At 48.3% G+C, this 16254-nt stretch overlaps 1 protein-coding gene across 3 annotated transcripts in view; it reads left to right on the forward strand.

The window, feature by feature from the left end:
* galns (galactosamine (N-acetyl)-6-sulfatase) overlaps nt 1-16254 on the forward strand; it is a 216167-nt gene that overhangs the window by 39340 nt on the left and 160573 nt on the right. For all 3 annotated transcript variants that reach the window (XM_068048989.1, XM_068048991.1, XM_068048990.1), the window contains one exon: nt 9672-9746. In XM_068048989.1, coding sequence (XP_067905090.1) covers nt 9672-9746 — 75 coding nt within the window. The remainder of the gene's footprint in view (nt 1-9671; nt 9747-16254) is intronic.

A 16254-nucleotide genomic window follows, 5' to 3' on the forward strand; every position in this document is an offset into this window, starting at 1 on the left:
AGAGAAATCGAAAAAGCCTTACCTTATAAACACCCCACCGAGTCCTTTTTTTTGGTTAGAGGAGGAGGGCGGGTGGGAGACACTACAAGTGTGGTGTCTCGGGTTCAGAAACCGCCCAAATATATAGTGTTTTACTTACCCAGCAGCCCCCTGGCCTCCGCCGAAAAACAAAAGGAAATTAAATTTACTTTCAAACTGACTTTCCCAGCTGCTCACTCGCTCACGCTGCTCCCGAAAAAGCTGCTGCACTGAAAGGAAAGTTATTTTAAACCGCCCAAATATATAGTGTTTTACTTACCCAGCAGCCCCCTGGCCTCCGCCGAAAAACAAAAGGAAATTAAATTTACTTTCAAACTGACTTTCCCAGCTGCTCACTCGCTCACACGCTGCTCCCGAAAAAGCTGCTGCACTGAAACTGTGAGGGGTTTGGGATATATCAGTGTTACATTGAGGAGTGTGGGGTATATTAGAGTGTAATAGTGAGATGTGTGAGATATATCAATGGTGCAATGAGGGATATCTGGTATGTCAGAGGAATGTTTTGTGGGGTTTGGGTATATCAGGCTGTTGCAGTGATGGGTGTGGGGTATATCAGAGTGTTACAGTGAGGGGTGTGGGATATATCAGAGTGTTACAGTGAAGGGTGTGGGGTATATCAGAGTGTTACAGTGAGGGGTGTGGGATATATCAGAGTGTTGCTATGAGTGGCTGTGGGATATATCAGAGTGTTACAGTGAAGGGTGTGGGGTATATCAGTGTTACATTGAGGGGTGTGGTGTATATCAGTGTTCGAGTGAGGGGTGTGCGATATATCAGAGTGTTGCTGTGAGGGGTGTGGGATATATCAGAGTGTTACAGTGAGGGGTGTGGGTTATATCAGTGTTTCAGTGAAGTGTGTGGGGTATATGAGAGTTTTACCGTGAGGGGTGTGGGGTATATCAGTGTTAGAGTGAGGGTGTGGGATATATCAGAGTATTACAGTGAGGGGTGTGGGATATATCAGAGTGTTTAAGTGAGGTGTGTGGGATATATCAGAGTGTTGCTGTGAGGGGTGTGGGTTATATCAGTGTTTCAGTGAAGTGTGTGGGGTATATGAGAGTTTTACCGTGAGGGGTGTGGGGTATATCAGTGTTAGAGTGAGGGTGTGGGATATATCAGAGTATTACAGTGAGGGGTGTGGGATATATCAGAGTGTTTAAGTGAGGTGTGTGGGATATATCAGAGTGTTGCTGTGAGGGGTGTGGGATATTTCAGAGTGTTAGAGTGAGGGGTGTGGGATATATCAGAGTGTTACAATGAGGGGTGTGGGATATATCAGAGTGTTGCTGTGAGGGGTGTGGGATATATCAGAGTGTTACAGTGAGGGGTGTGGGACATATCAGAGTATTACAGTGAGGGGTGTGGGGTATATCAGAGTGTTACAGTGAGGGGTGTGGGGTATATCAGTGTTACATTGAGGGGTGTGGGGTAGATCAGAGTGTTACAGTGAGGTGTGTGGGGTATATGAGAGTTTTACATTGAGGGGTGTGGGGTATATCAGAGCGTTAGAGTGAGGGGTGTGCGATATATCAGAGTGTTGCTGTGAGGGGTGTTGGATATATCAGAGTGTTGCTGTGAGGGGTGTGGAATATATCAGAGTGTTAGAGTGAGGGGTGTGGGATATATCAGAGTATTACAGTGAAGGGTGTGGGATCTATCAGTGTTACATTGAGGGGTGTGGGGTATATTTGAGTGTTACAGTGAGGGGTGTGGGGTATATCAGTGTTACATTGAGGGGTGTGGGGTATATCAGAGTGTTACAGTGAGGTGTGTGGGGTATATGAGAGTTTTACAGTGAGAGGTGTGGGGTATATCAGTGTTAGAGTGAGGGATGTGGGATGTATCAGAGTATTACATTGAGGTGTGTGGGGTATATCAGAGTGTTACAGTGAGGTGTGTGGGGTATATGAGTGTTTTACAGTGAGAGGTGTGGGGTATATCAGAGTGTTGCTGTGAGGGGTGTGGGATATATCAGAGTATTACATTGAGGGGTGTGGGGTATATTTGAGTGTTACAGTGAGGGGTGTGGGGTATATCAGTGTTACATTGAGGGGTGTGGGGTATATCAGAGTGTTACAGTGAGGTGTGTGGGGTATATGAGAGTTTTACAGTGAGAGGTGTGGGGTATATCAGTGTTAGAGTGAGGGATGTGGGATGTATCAGAGTGTTGCTGTGAGGGGTGTGGGATATATCAGAGTATTACATTGAGGTGTGTGGGGTATATCAGAGTGTTACAGTGAGGTGTGTGGGGTATATGAGTGTTTTACAGTGAGAGGTGTGGGGTATATCAGAGTGTTGCTGTGAGGGGTGTGGGATATATCAGAGTATTACAATGAGGGGTGTGGGGTATATCAGTTTTACATTGAGGGGTGTGGGGTATATCAGTGTTTGAGTGATGTGTGTGGGATATATCAGAGTGTTACAGTGAGGGGTGTGGGATATATCAGAGTGTTGCTGTGAGGGGTGTGGGATATATCAGAGTGTTACAGTGAGGGGTGTGGGGTATATGAGAGTTTTACAGTGAGGGGTGTGGGATATATCAGAGTGTTGGAGTGAGGTGTGTGGGGTATATCAGAGTATTACAGTGAGGGGTGTGGGGTATATTAGAGTTTTACAGTGAGGGGTGTGGGGTATATGAGAGTATTACAGTGAGGGGTGTGGGGTATATGAGAGTTTTACAGTGAGGGGTGTAGGATATATCAGAATGTTGGAGTGAGGTGTGTGGGGTATATCAGAGTATTACAGTGAGGGGTGTGGGGTATATTAGAGTTTTACAGTGAGGGGTGTGGGATATATCAGAGTGTTGGAGTGAGGTGTGTGGGGTATATCAGAGTATTACAGTGAGGGGTGTGGGGTATATCAGAGTTTTACAGTGAGGGGTGTGGGGTTTATCAGAGTATTACAGTGAGGGGTGTGGGGTATATGAGAGTATTACAGTGAGGGGTGTGGGGTATATGAGAGTATTACAGTGAGGGGTGTGGGGTATATCAGAGTATTACAGTGAGGGGTGTGGGGTATATCATAGTATTACAGTGAGGGGTGTGGGGTATATGAGAGTATTACAGTGAGGGGTGTGGGGTATATCAGAGTATTACAGTGAGGGGTGTGGGGTATATGAGAGTTTTACAGTGAGGGGTGTGGGATATATTAGAGTATTACAGTGAGGGGTGTGGGATATATCAGAGTGTTAGAGTGAGGTGTGTGGTTTATATCAGAGTATTACAGTGAGGGGTGTGGGATATATTAGAGTATTACAGTGAGGGGTGTGGGATATATCAGAGTGTTAGAGTGAGGTGTGTGGGATATATCAGAGTATTACAGTGAGGGGTGTGGGGTATATTAGAGTTTTACAGTGAGGGGTGTGGGGTATATCAGAGTTTTACAGTGAGGGGTGTGGGGTATATCAGAGTATTACAGTGAGGGGTGTGGGGTATATGAGAGTTTTACAGTGAGGGGTGTGGGATATATCAGAGTGTTGGAGTGAGGTGTGTGGGGTATATCAGAGTATTACATTGAGGGGTGTGGGGTATATTAGAGTTTTACAGTGAGGGGTGTGGGGTATATGAGAGTATTACAGTGAGGGGTGTGGGGTATATTAGAGTTTTACAGTGAGGGGTGTGGGGTATATCAGAGTATTACAGTGAGAGGTGTGGGGTATATTAGAGTTTTACAGTGAGGGGTGTGGGGTATATCAGAGTATTACAGTGAGGGGTGTGGGGTATATTAGAGTTTTACAGTGAGGGGTGTGGGGTATATCAGAGTATTACAGTGAGGGGTGTGGGGTATATTAGAGTTTTACAGTGAGGGGTGTGGGGTATATCAGAGTGTTGGAGTGAGGTGTGTGGGGTATATCAGAGTATTGCAGTGAGGGGTGTGGGGTATATTAGAGTTTTACAGTGAGGGGTGTGGGGTATATGAGAGTATTACAGTGAGGGGTGTGGGGTATATGAGAGTTTTACAGTGAGGGGTGTGGGGTATATTAGAGTTTTACAGTGAGGGGTGTGGGGTATATCAGAGTGTTGGAGTGAGGTGTGTGGGGTATATCAGAGTATTACAGTGAGGGGTGTGGGGTATATTAGAGTATTACAGTGAGGGGTGTGGGGTATATCAGAGTATTCCAGTGAGGGGTGTGGGGTATATGAGAGTTTTACAGTGAGGGGTGTGGGGTATATGAGAGTTTTACAGTGAGGGGTGTGGGGTATATGAGAGTTTTACAGTGAGGGGTGTGGGGTATCTGAGAGTTTTACAGTGAGGGGTGTGGGGTATATCAGTGATACAGTGAGGGGTGTAGATATATTTGGGCAAAGAGATTAGCAAGCAGGGCAATATGGATAATAATCGCTGGATTACTCCCAAGGCCACGTTCTAGTGAGTTTAGTAATAGGAAAATACAGCTGATAAATGCGTGGCTGCAGAGATGGTGCAGGGGTTGGCGGGGGTGGGGGTGGCTTTAGATTTTTTGGGAATTGGGACCAGTTCTCGGGTAGGTGGGATGTGTATAAGCCGGATGGTCTTTACCTGAACAGTACTGGAACAAATATCCTTGCAGGAAGGTTTGCTAATGCTGTTGGGTATGTTTTAAACTAGATTGGCAGGGGGTTGTGGCCCTGAGCGTAGTCTTAATTAGGACAATTTCAGGGCAGGGAAAAGGACGCAGAAAATTAGCAAAATTGACGAGTGAGTCTCGAAGACAGTAGAAGAAAAGGTTAAAAAGTGTGTAACACGGGAATTTTGCAGTGTTAAAGGGTATTTATTGAAATGCAAGGAGTATGGTAAATAAAGCAGATGATTTGAGATCAGAGATAGACACATGGCAACACGATATTGTTGCTGTAACGGAAACTTGGCTTAAGGAGGGGCAAAAATAGCAGCTTAGCATCCCTGGATTTAGAGTATTCAGGCATGATAGACAGGGAGATAAAAAAAAGTCGGATGTAGCATTATTAGTTAAGGAATCAATAACAGCTTTGAGGAGGGATGATGTGCTAAATGAATCATCAAACGAAGCCATATGGGTGGAGCTCAGAAATACAAAGGGGGCAGCCACATTACTGGGAGTGTACTATAGACCCCCAAATAGTGAGAGGGAGATAGAGGAACAAATATGTAGGCAAATTTCTGAATGCAATAACTTTAGGGCGGTGATGGTTGGGGATTTCAACTACTCCAATGTCGACTGGTATACAAACAGTGTGAAGGGCACAGAGGGGACAAAATTCTTGAACTACATTCAATAGAACTTTTTTAGCCAGTACGTAACAAGCCCAATGAGAGGGTGTGCAATTCTAGATTTAGTTTTTGGTAATGAAGCTGGGCAAGTGAATTAAGTAATAGTGGGTGACCATTTTGGAGATAGTGACCATAATACAGTTAGCTTTAGCATAATCATGGAAAAGGAGACAGATAAAACAGGGGCAAAAGTTCTAAATTGGGGGAAGGCAAATTTTATGAAACTGAGAGGTGACCTGGCGAAGGTGGACTGGATACAGCTACTTGAAGGAAAATCTGTGGCAAACCAGTGGGAGGCATTCAAGAGCGAGATACTACAGGCACAGTGTAGGCATGTCCCCATAAAGATAAAGGGTGGTACTGCCAAATCTAGAGGTCCCTGGTTATCTCGAAGCTTACAGGGTAAGTTAAAGCAAAAAAAGAAAGCTTATGATGATCACAAATATCTTAATACTTTCGAAAGCCTAGAGGAGTATAGAAAGTGCAGGGGTGAAGGAAATAAGGAAATTAGAAAAGCAAAGGGAGGACATGAAAAATTATTGGCAGATAAAATCTAGTAAAAACCCGAAGATGTTTTAACAGTACATTAAGTGTAAGAGGATAACTAAGGAAAGGGTAGGGCCTATCAGAGATGTACAGGGGAACTTATCGTGGATACAGAAGATGTGGGCAGGGTTCTTAATGAGTTTTTTGTCTCTGTCTTCACAGAGGAAAGGGTTGATGCAGACAATGTAATTAAAAGAGGAGTGTGAAATAGTAGACACGATAAGCATAATGAGAGAGGAAGTACTAGAGGGTCTGACATCCCTGAAAGTGGATAAATCGCCAGGGCCGGATGTTTTGAAACCCAGGCTGTTAAAGGAAGCCAGGGAGGAAATAGCGGATGCGCTGAGGATCATCTTCAAATCCTCACTAGATACAGTCAAGGTACCAGACAATTGGAGGTCTGCGAAAGTTGTACCATTGTTTAAAAAGGGTGCAAGGGATAAGCCAGGATATTATAGGACAGTCAGTCTGACCTCGGTGGTGGGTAAATTGTTAGAATCTGTTCTGAGGGGCAGGATAAACTATCTCTTAGAAAGGCACTGATTAATCAGGGATAGTCAGCATGGATTTGTTAAGAGAAGGTTAGGCCTTACTAACTGGATTGAGTTTTTTGGGGAAGTAACAAGGAGGTTTGATGAGGGTAGTGCAGTGCATGTTGTTTACATGGATTTTAGTAAGGCATTTGACAAGGTCCCGCATGACAGACTGGTCAGTAAAATGAAAGCCCATGGGATACAGGGGAAGGTGGCAGGTTGGATCCAGAATTGGTTCAGTGACAGGAAACAAAGGGTAGTAGTCGACAGATGTTTTTGTGAATGGAAAGTGGTTTCCAGTGGCATTCCACAGGGCTCAGTGTTGGGTCCCTTGCTGTTTGTGGTATATATTAATGATTTGGACTTAAATATGGGAGGCATGATTGGGAAATTTGCTGATGATACAAAAATTGGCCGTGTCGTTGATAGTGAGGAGGAGAGTAATAGAATCATAGAGTTTTCCAGCACAGAAACAGGCCCTTTGGCCCATTGTGTCCGTGCCGGCCATCAAGCACCTATCTATTCTAATCCCATTTTCCAGCACTTGGCTCATAGCCTTGTATGCTATGGCGTTTCAAGTGCTCATCTGAATACTACTTAAATGTTGTGAGGGTTCCTGCCTCTACCACCCCTTCAGACAGTGTGTTCCAGATTCCAACCACCCTCTGGGTGAAAACATTTTTCCTCAAATCCCCTCTAAACCTCCTGTCCCTTACCTTAATTCTATGCCCCCTGATTATTGACACCTCTGCTAAGGGAAAATGTTTCTTCCTATCTAATCTATCAATGCCCCTCATAATTTTGTATACCTCAATCAGGTCCCCCCTCAGCCTTCTCTGCTCGAAGGAAAACAACCCTAGCCTATCCAGTCTCTCTTCATAGCTGAAATGCTCCAGCCCAGGCAACATCCTGGTGAATCTCCTCTGCACCCTCTCCAGTGCAATCACATCCTTCCTATAGTGTGGTGCCCAGAACTGTACACAGTACTCCAGCTGTCATGGACTCCAGAATGATATCAATGGTTTGGTTGAGTGGGTGGAAAAGTGGCAAATGGAATTCAATCCTGTGAGGTGATGCATTTGGGGAAGGCCAATAAAGCAAGGGAATATACAGTAAACAAGAGGATATTGAGAGGTGTAGAAGTGAGAGACCTTGGAGTGCATGTCCACAGGTCCCTGAAGGTGGCAGGACAGGTAGATAGAGTGGTGAAGAAGGCAAATGGAATGCTTTCCTTTATTGTCGAGGTATAGAATACAAAAACAGGAATGTAATGCTGGAGCGCTGGTTAGGCTGCAGCTGGAATATTGCGTGGAGTTCTGGTCACCACATTACAGGAAGGACATAATTGCTCTGGAGAGAGTCCAGAGGAGATTTACAAGAATGTTGCCAGGGCTTGAGGGTTGCAGCTACGAGGAAAGATAGAGTAGACAAAAAGGGCCTGTTTCCCCTGGTGGGGTGGTTGGTTACCAGGGGACACAGATTTAAGGTGATTGGTAGAAGGATTAGAGGGGACATGAGGAGAAGCTTTTTCACCCAGAGGGTGTTGGGTGTGTGGAATTCACTGCCAGGAACAGTTGTGGAGGCAGAAACTCTCAATTCTTGTAAAAGGTACCTGGACATGCACCTGAAGTGCTGTAACCTGCGGGACTATGGACCAGGTGCTGGAAGGTGGCATTAGTTTGGGTGGATAGATTAGTCAGCCAGCACAGACATGATGGGCTGAATGGCCTCCTTCTGTGCTGTATTTTGTTCTACGTTCTATGTTATATATCAGAATGTTACAGTGTTGGGTATGTCAGAATGTTACATTCAGGGGTGTGAGGTATATCAGAGTGTTCTAGTGAGGGGTGTTGGATATATCAGCGTGTTACAGTGAGGGATGAGGGTTGTATCAGAGTGTTACAGTGAGTGGTGTGGGGTATATCGGAGTGTTACAGTGAGGGCTGTTGGGTATATCAAGGTATTACAGTGAGGGGTTACGCATCTGCTCTGATGATGCTACCTTCCACAACAGCGCTTGTGATATGTCTTCCTTTTTCCTCAACCGTGTCCGGCCCATTTCCCACACCTCTACCCTCACCCCTTCCCCTCCCAGAACAGGGTTCCCCTTCTCCTCACTTTCCACCCCACCAGCCTCCACATCCAGAGGATCATCCTCCGTCATTTCCGACACCTCCAGCGTGATGCCACCACCAAACGCATCTTCCCTTCCCCTCCCCTGTCAGCATTCTGAAGGGATTGTTCCCACCGCGACACTCTGGTCCACTCCTCCATTACCTCTGACACCTCGTCCCCTTCCCACAGCACCTTCCCATGCAATCGCAGGAGGTGTAATACCTGCCCATTTAGCTCCTCTCTCCTCACTATCCAAGGCCCCAAACACTCCTTTCAGGTGAAGCAGTGATCTTCTTGTACCTCTTTCAATGTAGTATACTGTATTCGCTGCTCACAATGTGGTCTCCTCTACACTGGGGAGACCAAACGCGACTGGTTGACCACTTTGCGGAACACCTCCGCTCAGTCCGAAAGCATGACCCCGAACTTCCGGTCGCTGGTCATTTCAACACCCCACCCTGCTCTCATGCTCACATTTCTGTCTTTGGCCTGCTCCAGTGTTCCAGTGAACATCAATACAAGTTCGAGAAGCAGTACCTGATCTTTCGATTAGGCACTCGACAGCCTTGTGGACTGAATATTGAGTTCAATAACTTCAGAGCATGATTAGCCTTTTTTTTAATATTTTATTTTTTAACCATGTGCCTGCTTTTCATGTAGTCAGAGCTGCTCATTATTCTGCTATTAACACTCTCTCTGGACTAATGCTTTGTCTTTCACCACAAGCATTAACACACTCTTTGCCTTTGTCCGAGGACAACTTTGTTATTTAACCTCTCCTGCCCTGTCAAACACCTTCCCCTTTGTTCTCTCCCCCTCCCCCTCACTTGCTTAAAACCTAATTCTTTTCTAACCTTTGCCAATGCTGATGAAAGGTCACAGAACTGAGACGTTAACTTTGCTTCTCTCCACAGATGCTGCCAGACCTGCTGAGTATTTCCAGCGCTTTTTGTTTTTATTACAGTGAGGGGTGTGGGGGGTTAATCAGAGTGTTATATTGAGGGGTGTGGGATATATCAGAGTATTACAGTGAGAGATGAGGGGTATTTCAGATTATGCCTCGTCTCTTTACTAATTTAAACCACTTAGGATTGCTGAATTGATTGATTGCTGTTTGCAGCTTGAGTTCAGATGAACTCTGGGGTAATTATTTGTAAAAATGAATGTCAATTTATTGAAGTATTTGCCTTGTTTCTCCTCCCTCTATAGCCCGTGCTGCGTTACTGACTGGTCGGCTCCCCATTCGGAATGGTTTCTACACCACAAATGGTCACGCTCGAAATGGTAAGTGTCAGTCCAAAATCAGTTGGCATGAAAACACATTCTAACCTGACCTCAGCTGCTGGTTGGTGACCCCTGCTGGAAAGAGTGTGCGCGAGTGAATCCGCGTTTGTATGATAGTGCAAACCTGAGTGTGTGAGAGTGCAAGCTGGCGTGTGAGATTGAAACTGAGTGCGTGTGAGCGCCAGCCCATATGTGTGTGAGAAGGGAGCAAGCCTATATGTGTGTGGGAGTGAGTCCATGTGTGGGGGAGAGAGAGAGAGTAAGAGAAAGAGCGAGCCTGCTTGTGAGATAGAAAGAGAGAGGAAGAGCCAGCCCATGCATTCGTGTGTGAGGGGGAGCAAGGGGAGCTGTGTGTTAGAGAGAGAGCGGTGGCGCAGTGGTAATATCAATAGATTAGTAATCCAGAGGCCCAGGCTAATGCCCTGGGGACATTGGTTCAAATCCCACCATGGCAGCTGGTGGAATTTAAATTCAATTAGTTAATTCAAAGCTGGATTTGAAAGCTCAGTAATGGTGCCATGAAACTATCATCGATTGTTGTAAAGAACCATCTGGTCCACTAATGCCTTTTAGGGAAGGAAATCTCCTGTCCTGACCTGGTCTGGCCTACATGTGACTTCACAGCAATGTGGTGGACTCTTAACTGCCCTCTGAAAGGGCCTAGCAAGCCACTCAGTTCTCAAGGGCAATTAGGGCAATAAATGCTGGTCTTGCCAGCAACGCCCACATCACATGAAGGAATAAAAAAAAGTAAGAAAAGCACAGGCTGGAAATTACATGCCCCACCCCGTCCACGGAGTGGGCTGGGAGGCGGTGGGGGGGTTGGGCGTCAGTCTGTGTCAGTGTATGTGAGAGATATAGTGTCAGTGTGTGTGCGAGAGACACGGTGTCAGTGTGTATGTGAGAGAAATGGTGTCAGTGTCTGTGCGAGGGAAATGGTGTCAGTGTGTGTGCGAGAGACACGGTGTCAGTGTGTGCGAGAGACACGGTGTCAGTGTGTGCGAGAGAAATGGTGTCAGTGTGTGCGAGAGACACGGTGTCAGTGTGTGCGAGAGACACGGTGTCAGTGTGTGCGAGAGAAATGGTGTCAGTGTGTGCGAGAGAAATGGTGTCAGTGTGTGTGCGATAGACACAGTGTCATTGTGTGTGCGATAGACATGCTGTCATGGTGTGTGATAGACACGGTGTCAGTGTGTGCGAGAGACACGGTGTCAGTGTGTGTGTGATAGACACGGTGTCAGTGTGTGCGAGAGACATGGTGTCAGTGTGTGCGAGAGACACGGTGTCAGTGTGTGTATGATAGACACGGTGTCAGTGTGTGTGTGATAGACACGGTGTCAGTGTGTGCGATAGACACGGTGTCAGTGTGTGTGCGATAGACACAGTGTCATTGTGTGTGCGATAGACACGGTGTCAGTGTGTGCGAGAGACACGGTGTCAGTGTGTCTGTGACAGACACGGTGTCAGTGTGTGCGAGAGACACGGTGTCAGTGTGTGTGCGAGAGACACGGTGTCAGTGTGTGTGCGATAGACAAGGTGTCAGTGTGTGTGCGATAGACAAGGTGTCAGTGTGTGTGCGAGAGACACGGTGTCAGTGTGTGTGCGATAGACACGGTGTCAGTGTGTGCGAGAGACACGGTGTCAGTGTGTGTGTGATAGACACGGTGTCAGTGTGTGCGACAGACACTGTGTCAGTGTGTGCGATAGACACAGTGTCATTGTGTGTGCAATAGACAGGCTGTCATGGTGTGCGATAGACACGGTGTCATTGTGTGCGATAGACACGATGTCAGTGTGTGTGCGATAGACACGGTGTCATTGTGTGTGCGATAGACATGCTGTCATGGTGTGTGATAGACACGGTGTCAGTGTGTGCGAGAGACACGGTGTCAGTGTGTGTGCGATAGACACTGTGTCAGTGTGTGTGCGATAGACACTGTGTCAGTGTGTGTGCGAGAGACACGGTGTCAGTGTGTGCGAGAGACACGGTGTCAGTGTGTGCGAGAGACACGGTGTCAGTGTGTGCGAGAGACACGGTGTCAGTGTGTGTGCGAGAGACACTGTGTCAGTGTGTGTGCGAGAGACACAGTGTCAGTGTGTGCGAGAGACACGGTGTCAGTGTGTGTGCGATAGACACAGTGTCATTGTGTGTGCGATAGACATGCTGTCATGGTGTGTGATAGACACGGTGTCAGTGTGTGCGAGAGACACGGTGTCAGTGTGTGTGCGATAGACAGTGTCATTGTGTGTGCGATAGACATGCTGTCATGGTGTGTGATAGACACGGTGTCAGTGTGTGCGAGAGACACGGTGTCAGTGTGTGTGCGAGAGACACGGTGTCAGTGTGTGTGTGATAGACACGGTGTCAGTGTGTGTGCGATAGACACGGTGTCATTGTGTGCGATAGACACTCTGTCAGTGTGTGTGCGAGAGACACGGTGTCAGTGTGTGCGAGAGACACGGTGTCAGTGTGTGTGCGAGAGACACTGTGTCAGTGTGTGTGCGAGAGACACTGTGTCAGTGTGTGTGCGAGAGACACGGTGTCAGTGTGTGCGAGAGACACGGTGTCAGTGTGTGTGCGATAGACAAGGTGTCAGTGTGTGTGCGAGAGACACGGTGTCAGTGTGTGCGAGAGACATGGTGTCAGTGTGTGTGTGATAGACACGGTGTCAGTGTGTGCGAGAGACACGGTGTCAGTGTGTGTGCGAGAGACACGGTGTCAGTGTGTGTGCGATAGACACGGTGTCAGTGTGTGCGAGAGACACGGTGTCAGTGTGTGTGTGATAGACACGGTGTCAGTGTGTGCGAGAGACACGGTGTCAGTGTGTGTGTGATAGACACGGTGTCAGTGTGTGTGCGATAGACACGGTGTCAGTGTGTGCGAGAGACACGGTGTCAGTGTGTGTGTGATAGACACGGTGTCAGTGTGTGCGAGAGACACGGTGTCAGTGTGTGTGCGATAGACACGGTGTCATTGTGTGCGAGAGACACGGTGTCAGTGTGTGTGCGATAGACACGGTGTCAGTGTGTGTGCGATAGACACTGTGTCATTGTGTGTACGATAGACATAGTGTCAGCTTGTGCGATAGACACTGTGTCAGCGTGTGTGCGAGAGACACTGTGTCAGTGTGTGTGCGAGAGACACAGTGTGAGTGTGTGCGAGAGACACGGTGTCAGTGTGTGTGCGATAGACACAGTGTCATTGTGTGTGCGATGGACATGCTGTCATGGTGTGTGATAGACACGGTGTCAGTGTGTGTGCGAGAGACACGGTGTCAGTGTGTGTGCGAGAGACACGGTGTCAGTGTGTGTGTGATAGACACGGTGTCAGTGTGTGCGAGAGACACGGTGTCAGTGTGTGTGCGATAGACACGGTGTCATTGTGTGCGATAGACACGGTGTCAGTGTGTGTGCGATAGACACGGTGTCAGTGTGTGTGCGAGAGACACGGTGTCATTGTGTGTGCGAGAGACACGGTGTCATTGTGTGTGCGATAGACACGGTGTCAGTGTGTGTGCGATAGACACTGTGTCAGCGTTTGTGCGATAGACACTGTGTCAGCGTTTGTGCGATAGACACTGTGTCAGCGTGTGTGCGATAGACACTGTGTCATTGTGTGTGCGATAGACATGCTGTCATGGTGTGTGATAGACACGGTGTCAGTGTGTGTGCGAGAGACACGGTGTCAGTGTGTGTGCGAGAGACACGGTGTCAGTGTGTGTGCGAGAGACACGGTGTCAGTGTGTGTGTGATAGACACGGTGTCAGTGTGTGCGAGAGACACGGTGTCAGTGTGTGTGTGATAGACACGGTGTCAGTGTGTGCGATAGACACAGTGTCAGTGTGTGTGCGATAGACACAGTGTCATTGTGTGTGCGAGAGACACGGTGTCAGTGTGTGCGAGAGACAAGGTGTCAGTGTGTGTGTGACAGACACGTTGTGTCAGTGTGTGCGAGAGACACGGTGTCAGTGTGTGCGAGAGACACGGTGTCAGTGTGTGTGTGATAGACACGGTGTCAGTGTGTGTGATAGACACGGTGTCAGTGTGTGCGAGAGACACGGTGTCAGTGTGTGTGCGTGATAGACACGGTGTCAGTGTGTGCGAGAGACACGGTGTCAGTGTGTGTGCGATAGACACGGTGTCAGTGTGTGCGAGAGACACGGTGTCAGTGTGTGTGCGAGAGACACGGTGTCAGTGTGTGCGAGAGACACGGTGTCAGTGTGTGTGCGAGAGACACGGTGTCAGTGTGTGTGCGATAGACACTGTGTCAGTGTGTGTGCGATAGACACTGTGTCAGTGTGTGTGCGAGAGACACGGTGTCAGTGTGTGCGAGAGACACGGTGTCAGTGTGTGCGAGAGAAACGGTGTCAGTGTGTGTGCGAGAGACACGGTGTCAGCGTTTGTGCGATAGACACGGTGTCAGTGTGTGCGCGATAGACACTGTGTCAGCGTGTGTGCGATAGACACTGTCAGCGTTTGTGCGATAGACACTGTGTCAGCGTTTGTGCGATAGACACTGTGTCAGCGTGTGTGCGATAGACACTGTGTCAGCGTGTGTGCGATAGACACTGTGACAGCGTTTGTGCGATAGACACTGTGACAGCGTTTGTGCGATAGACACTGTGTCATTTTGTGTGCGATAGACACTGTGTCATTTTGTGTGCGATAGACACTGTGTCATTTTGTGTGCGATAGACACTGTGTCAGCGTTTGTGCGATAGACACTGTGTCAGCGTTTGTGCGATAGACACTGTGTCATTTTGTGTGCGATAGACACTGTGTCAGCGTGTGTGCGATAGACACTGTGTCAGCGTTGGTGCGATAGACACGGTGTCAGCGTGTGTGCGAGAGACACTGTGTCAGCGTGTGTGCGATAGACACTGTGTCAGCGTGTGTGCGATAGACACTGTGTCAGCGTTTGTGCGATAGACACTGTGTCAGCGTGTGTGCGATAGACACTGTGTCAGCGTGTGTGCGATAGACACTGTGTCAGCGTGTGTGCGATAGACACTGTGTCAGCGTTTGTGCGATAGACACGGTGTCAGCGTTTGTGCGATAGACACGGTGTCAGTGTGTGCGAGAGACACGGTGTCAGTGTGTGTGTGACAGACACGGTGTCAGTGTGTGCGAGAGACACGGTGTCAGTGTGTGCGAGAGACACGGTGTCAGTGTGTGTGTGATAGACACGGTGTCAGTGTGTGTGATAGACACGGTGTCAGTGTGTGTGATAGACACGGTGTCAGTGTGTGCGAGAGACACGGTGTCAGTGTGTGTGCGTGATAGACACGGTGTCAGTGTGTGCGAGAGACACGGTGTCAGTGTGTGTGCGATAGACACGGTGTCAGTGTGTGCGAGAGACACGGTGTCAGTGTGTGTGCGAGAGACACGGTGTCAGTGTGTGCGAGAGACACGGTGTCAGTGTGTGTGCGAGAGACACGGTGTCAGTGTGTGTGCGATAGACACTGTGTCAGTGTGTGTGCGATAGACACTGTGTCAGTGTGTGTGCGAGAGACACGGTGTCAGTGTGTGCGAGAGACACGGTGTCAGTGTGTGCGAGAGAAACAGTGTCAGTGTGTGTGCGAGAGACACGGTGTCAGCGTTTGTGCGATAGACACGGTGTCAGTGTGTGCGCGATAGACACTGTGTCAGCGTGTGTGCGATAGACACTGTCAGCGTTTGTGCGATAGACACTGTGTCAGCGTTTGTGCGATAGACACTGTGTCAGCGTGTGTGCGATAGACACTGTGTCAGCGTGTGTGCGATAGACACTGTGACAGCGTTTGTGCGATAGACACTGTGACAGCGTTTGTGCGATAGACACTGTGTCATTTTGTGTGCGATAGACACTGTGTCATTTTGTGTGCGATAGACACTGTGTCATTTTGTGTGCGATAGACACTGTGTCAGCGTTTGTGCGATAGACACTGTGTCAGCGTTTGTGCGATAGACACTGTGTCATTTTGTGTGCGATAGACACTGTGTCAGCGTGTGTGCGATAGACACTGTGTCAGCGTTGGTGCGATAGACACGGTGTCAGCGTGTGTGCGAGAGACACTGTGTCAGCGTGTGTGCGATAGACACTGTGTCAGCGTGTGTGCGATAGACACTGTGTCAGCGTTTGTGCGATAGACACTGTGTCAGCGTGTGTGCGATAGACACTGTGTCAGCGTGTGTGCGATAGACACTGTGTCAGCGTGTGTGCGATAGACACTGTGTCAGCGTGTGTGCGATAGACACTGTGTCAGCGTTTGTGCGATAGACACGGTGTCAGCGTTTGTGCGATAGACACGGTGTCAGCGTGTGTGCGATAGACACGGTGTCAGCGTGTGTGCGATAGACACTGTGTCAGCGTTTGTGCGATAGACACTGTGTCATTGTGTGTGCGATAGACACTGTGTCAGCGTGTGTGCGATAGGCACTGTGTCAGCGTTTGTGCGATAGACACGGTGTCAGTGTGTGTGCGATAGACACTGTGTCAGTGTGTGTGCGATAGACACGGTGTCAGCGT

Source organism: Heterodontus francisci, chromosome 17, assembly GCF_036365525.1.
Source record: "Heterodontus francisci isolate sHetFra1 chromosome 17, sHetFra1.hap1, whole genome shotgun sequence".
NCBI classification, from domain to species: domain Eukaryota; kingdom Metazoa; phylum Chordata; class Chondrichthyes; order Heterodontiformes; family Heterodontidae; genus Heterodontus; species Heterodontus francisci.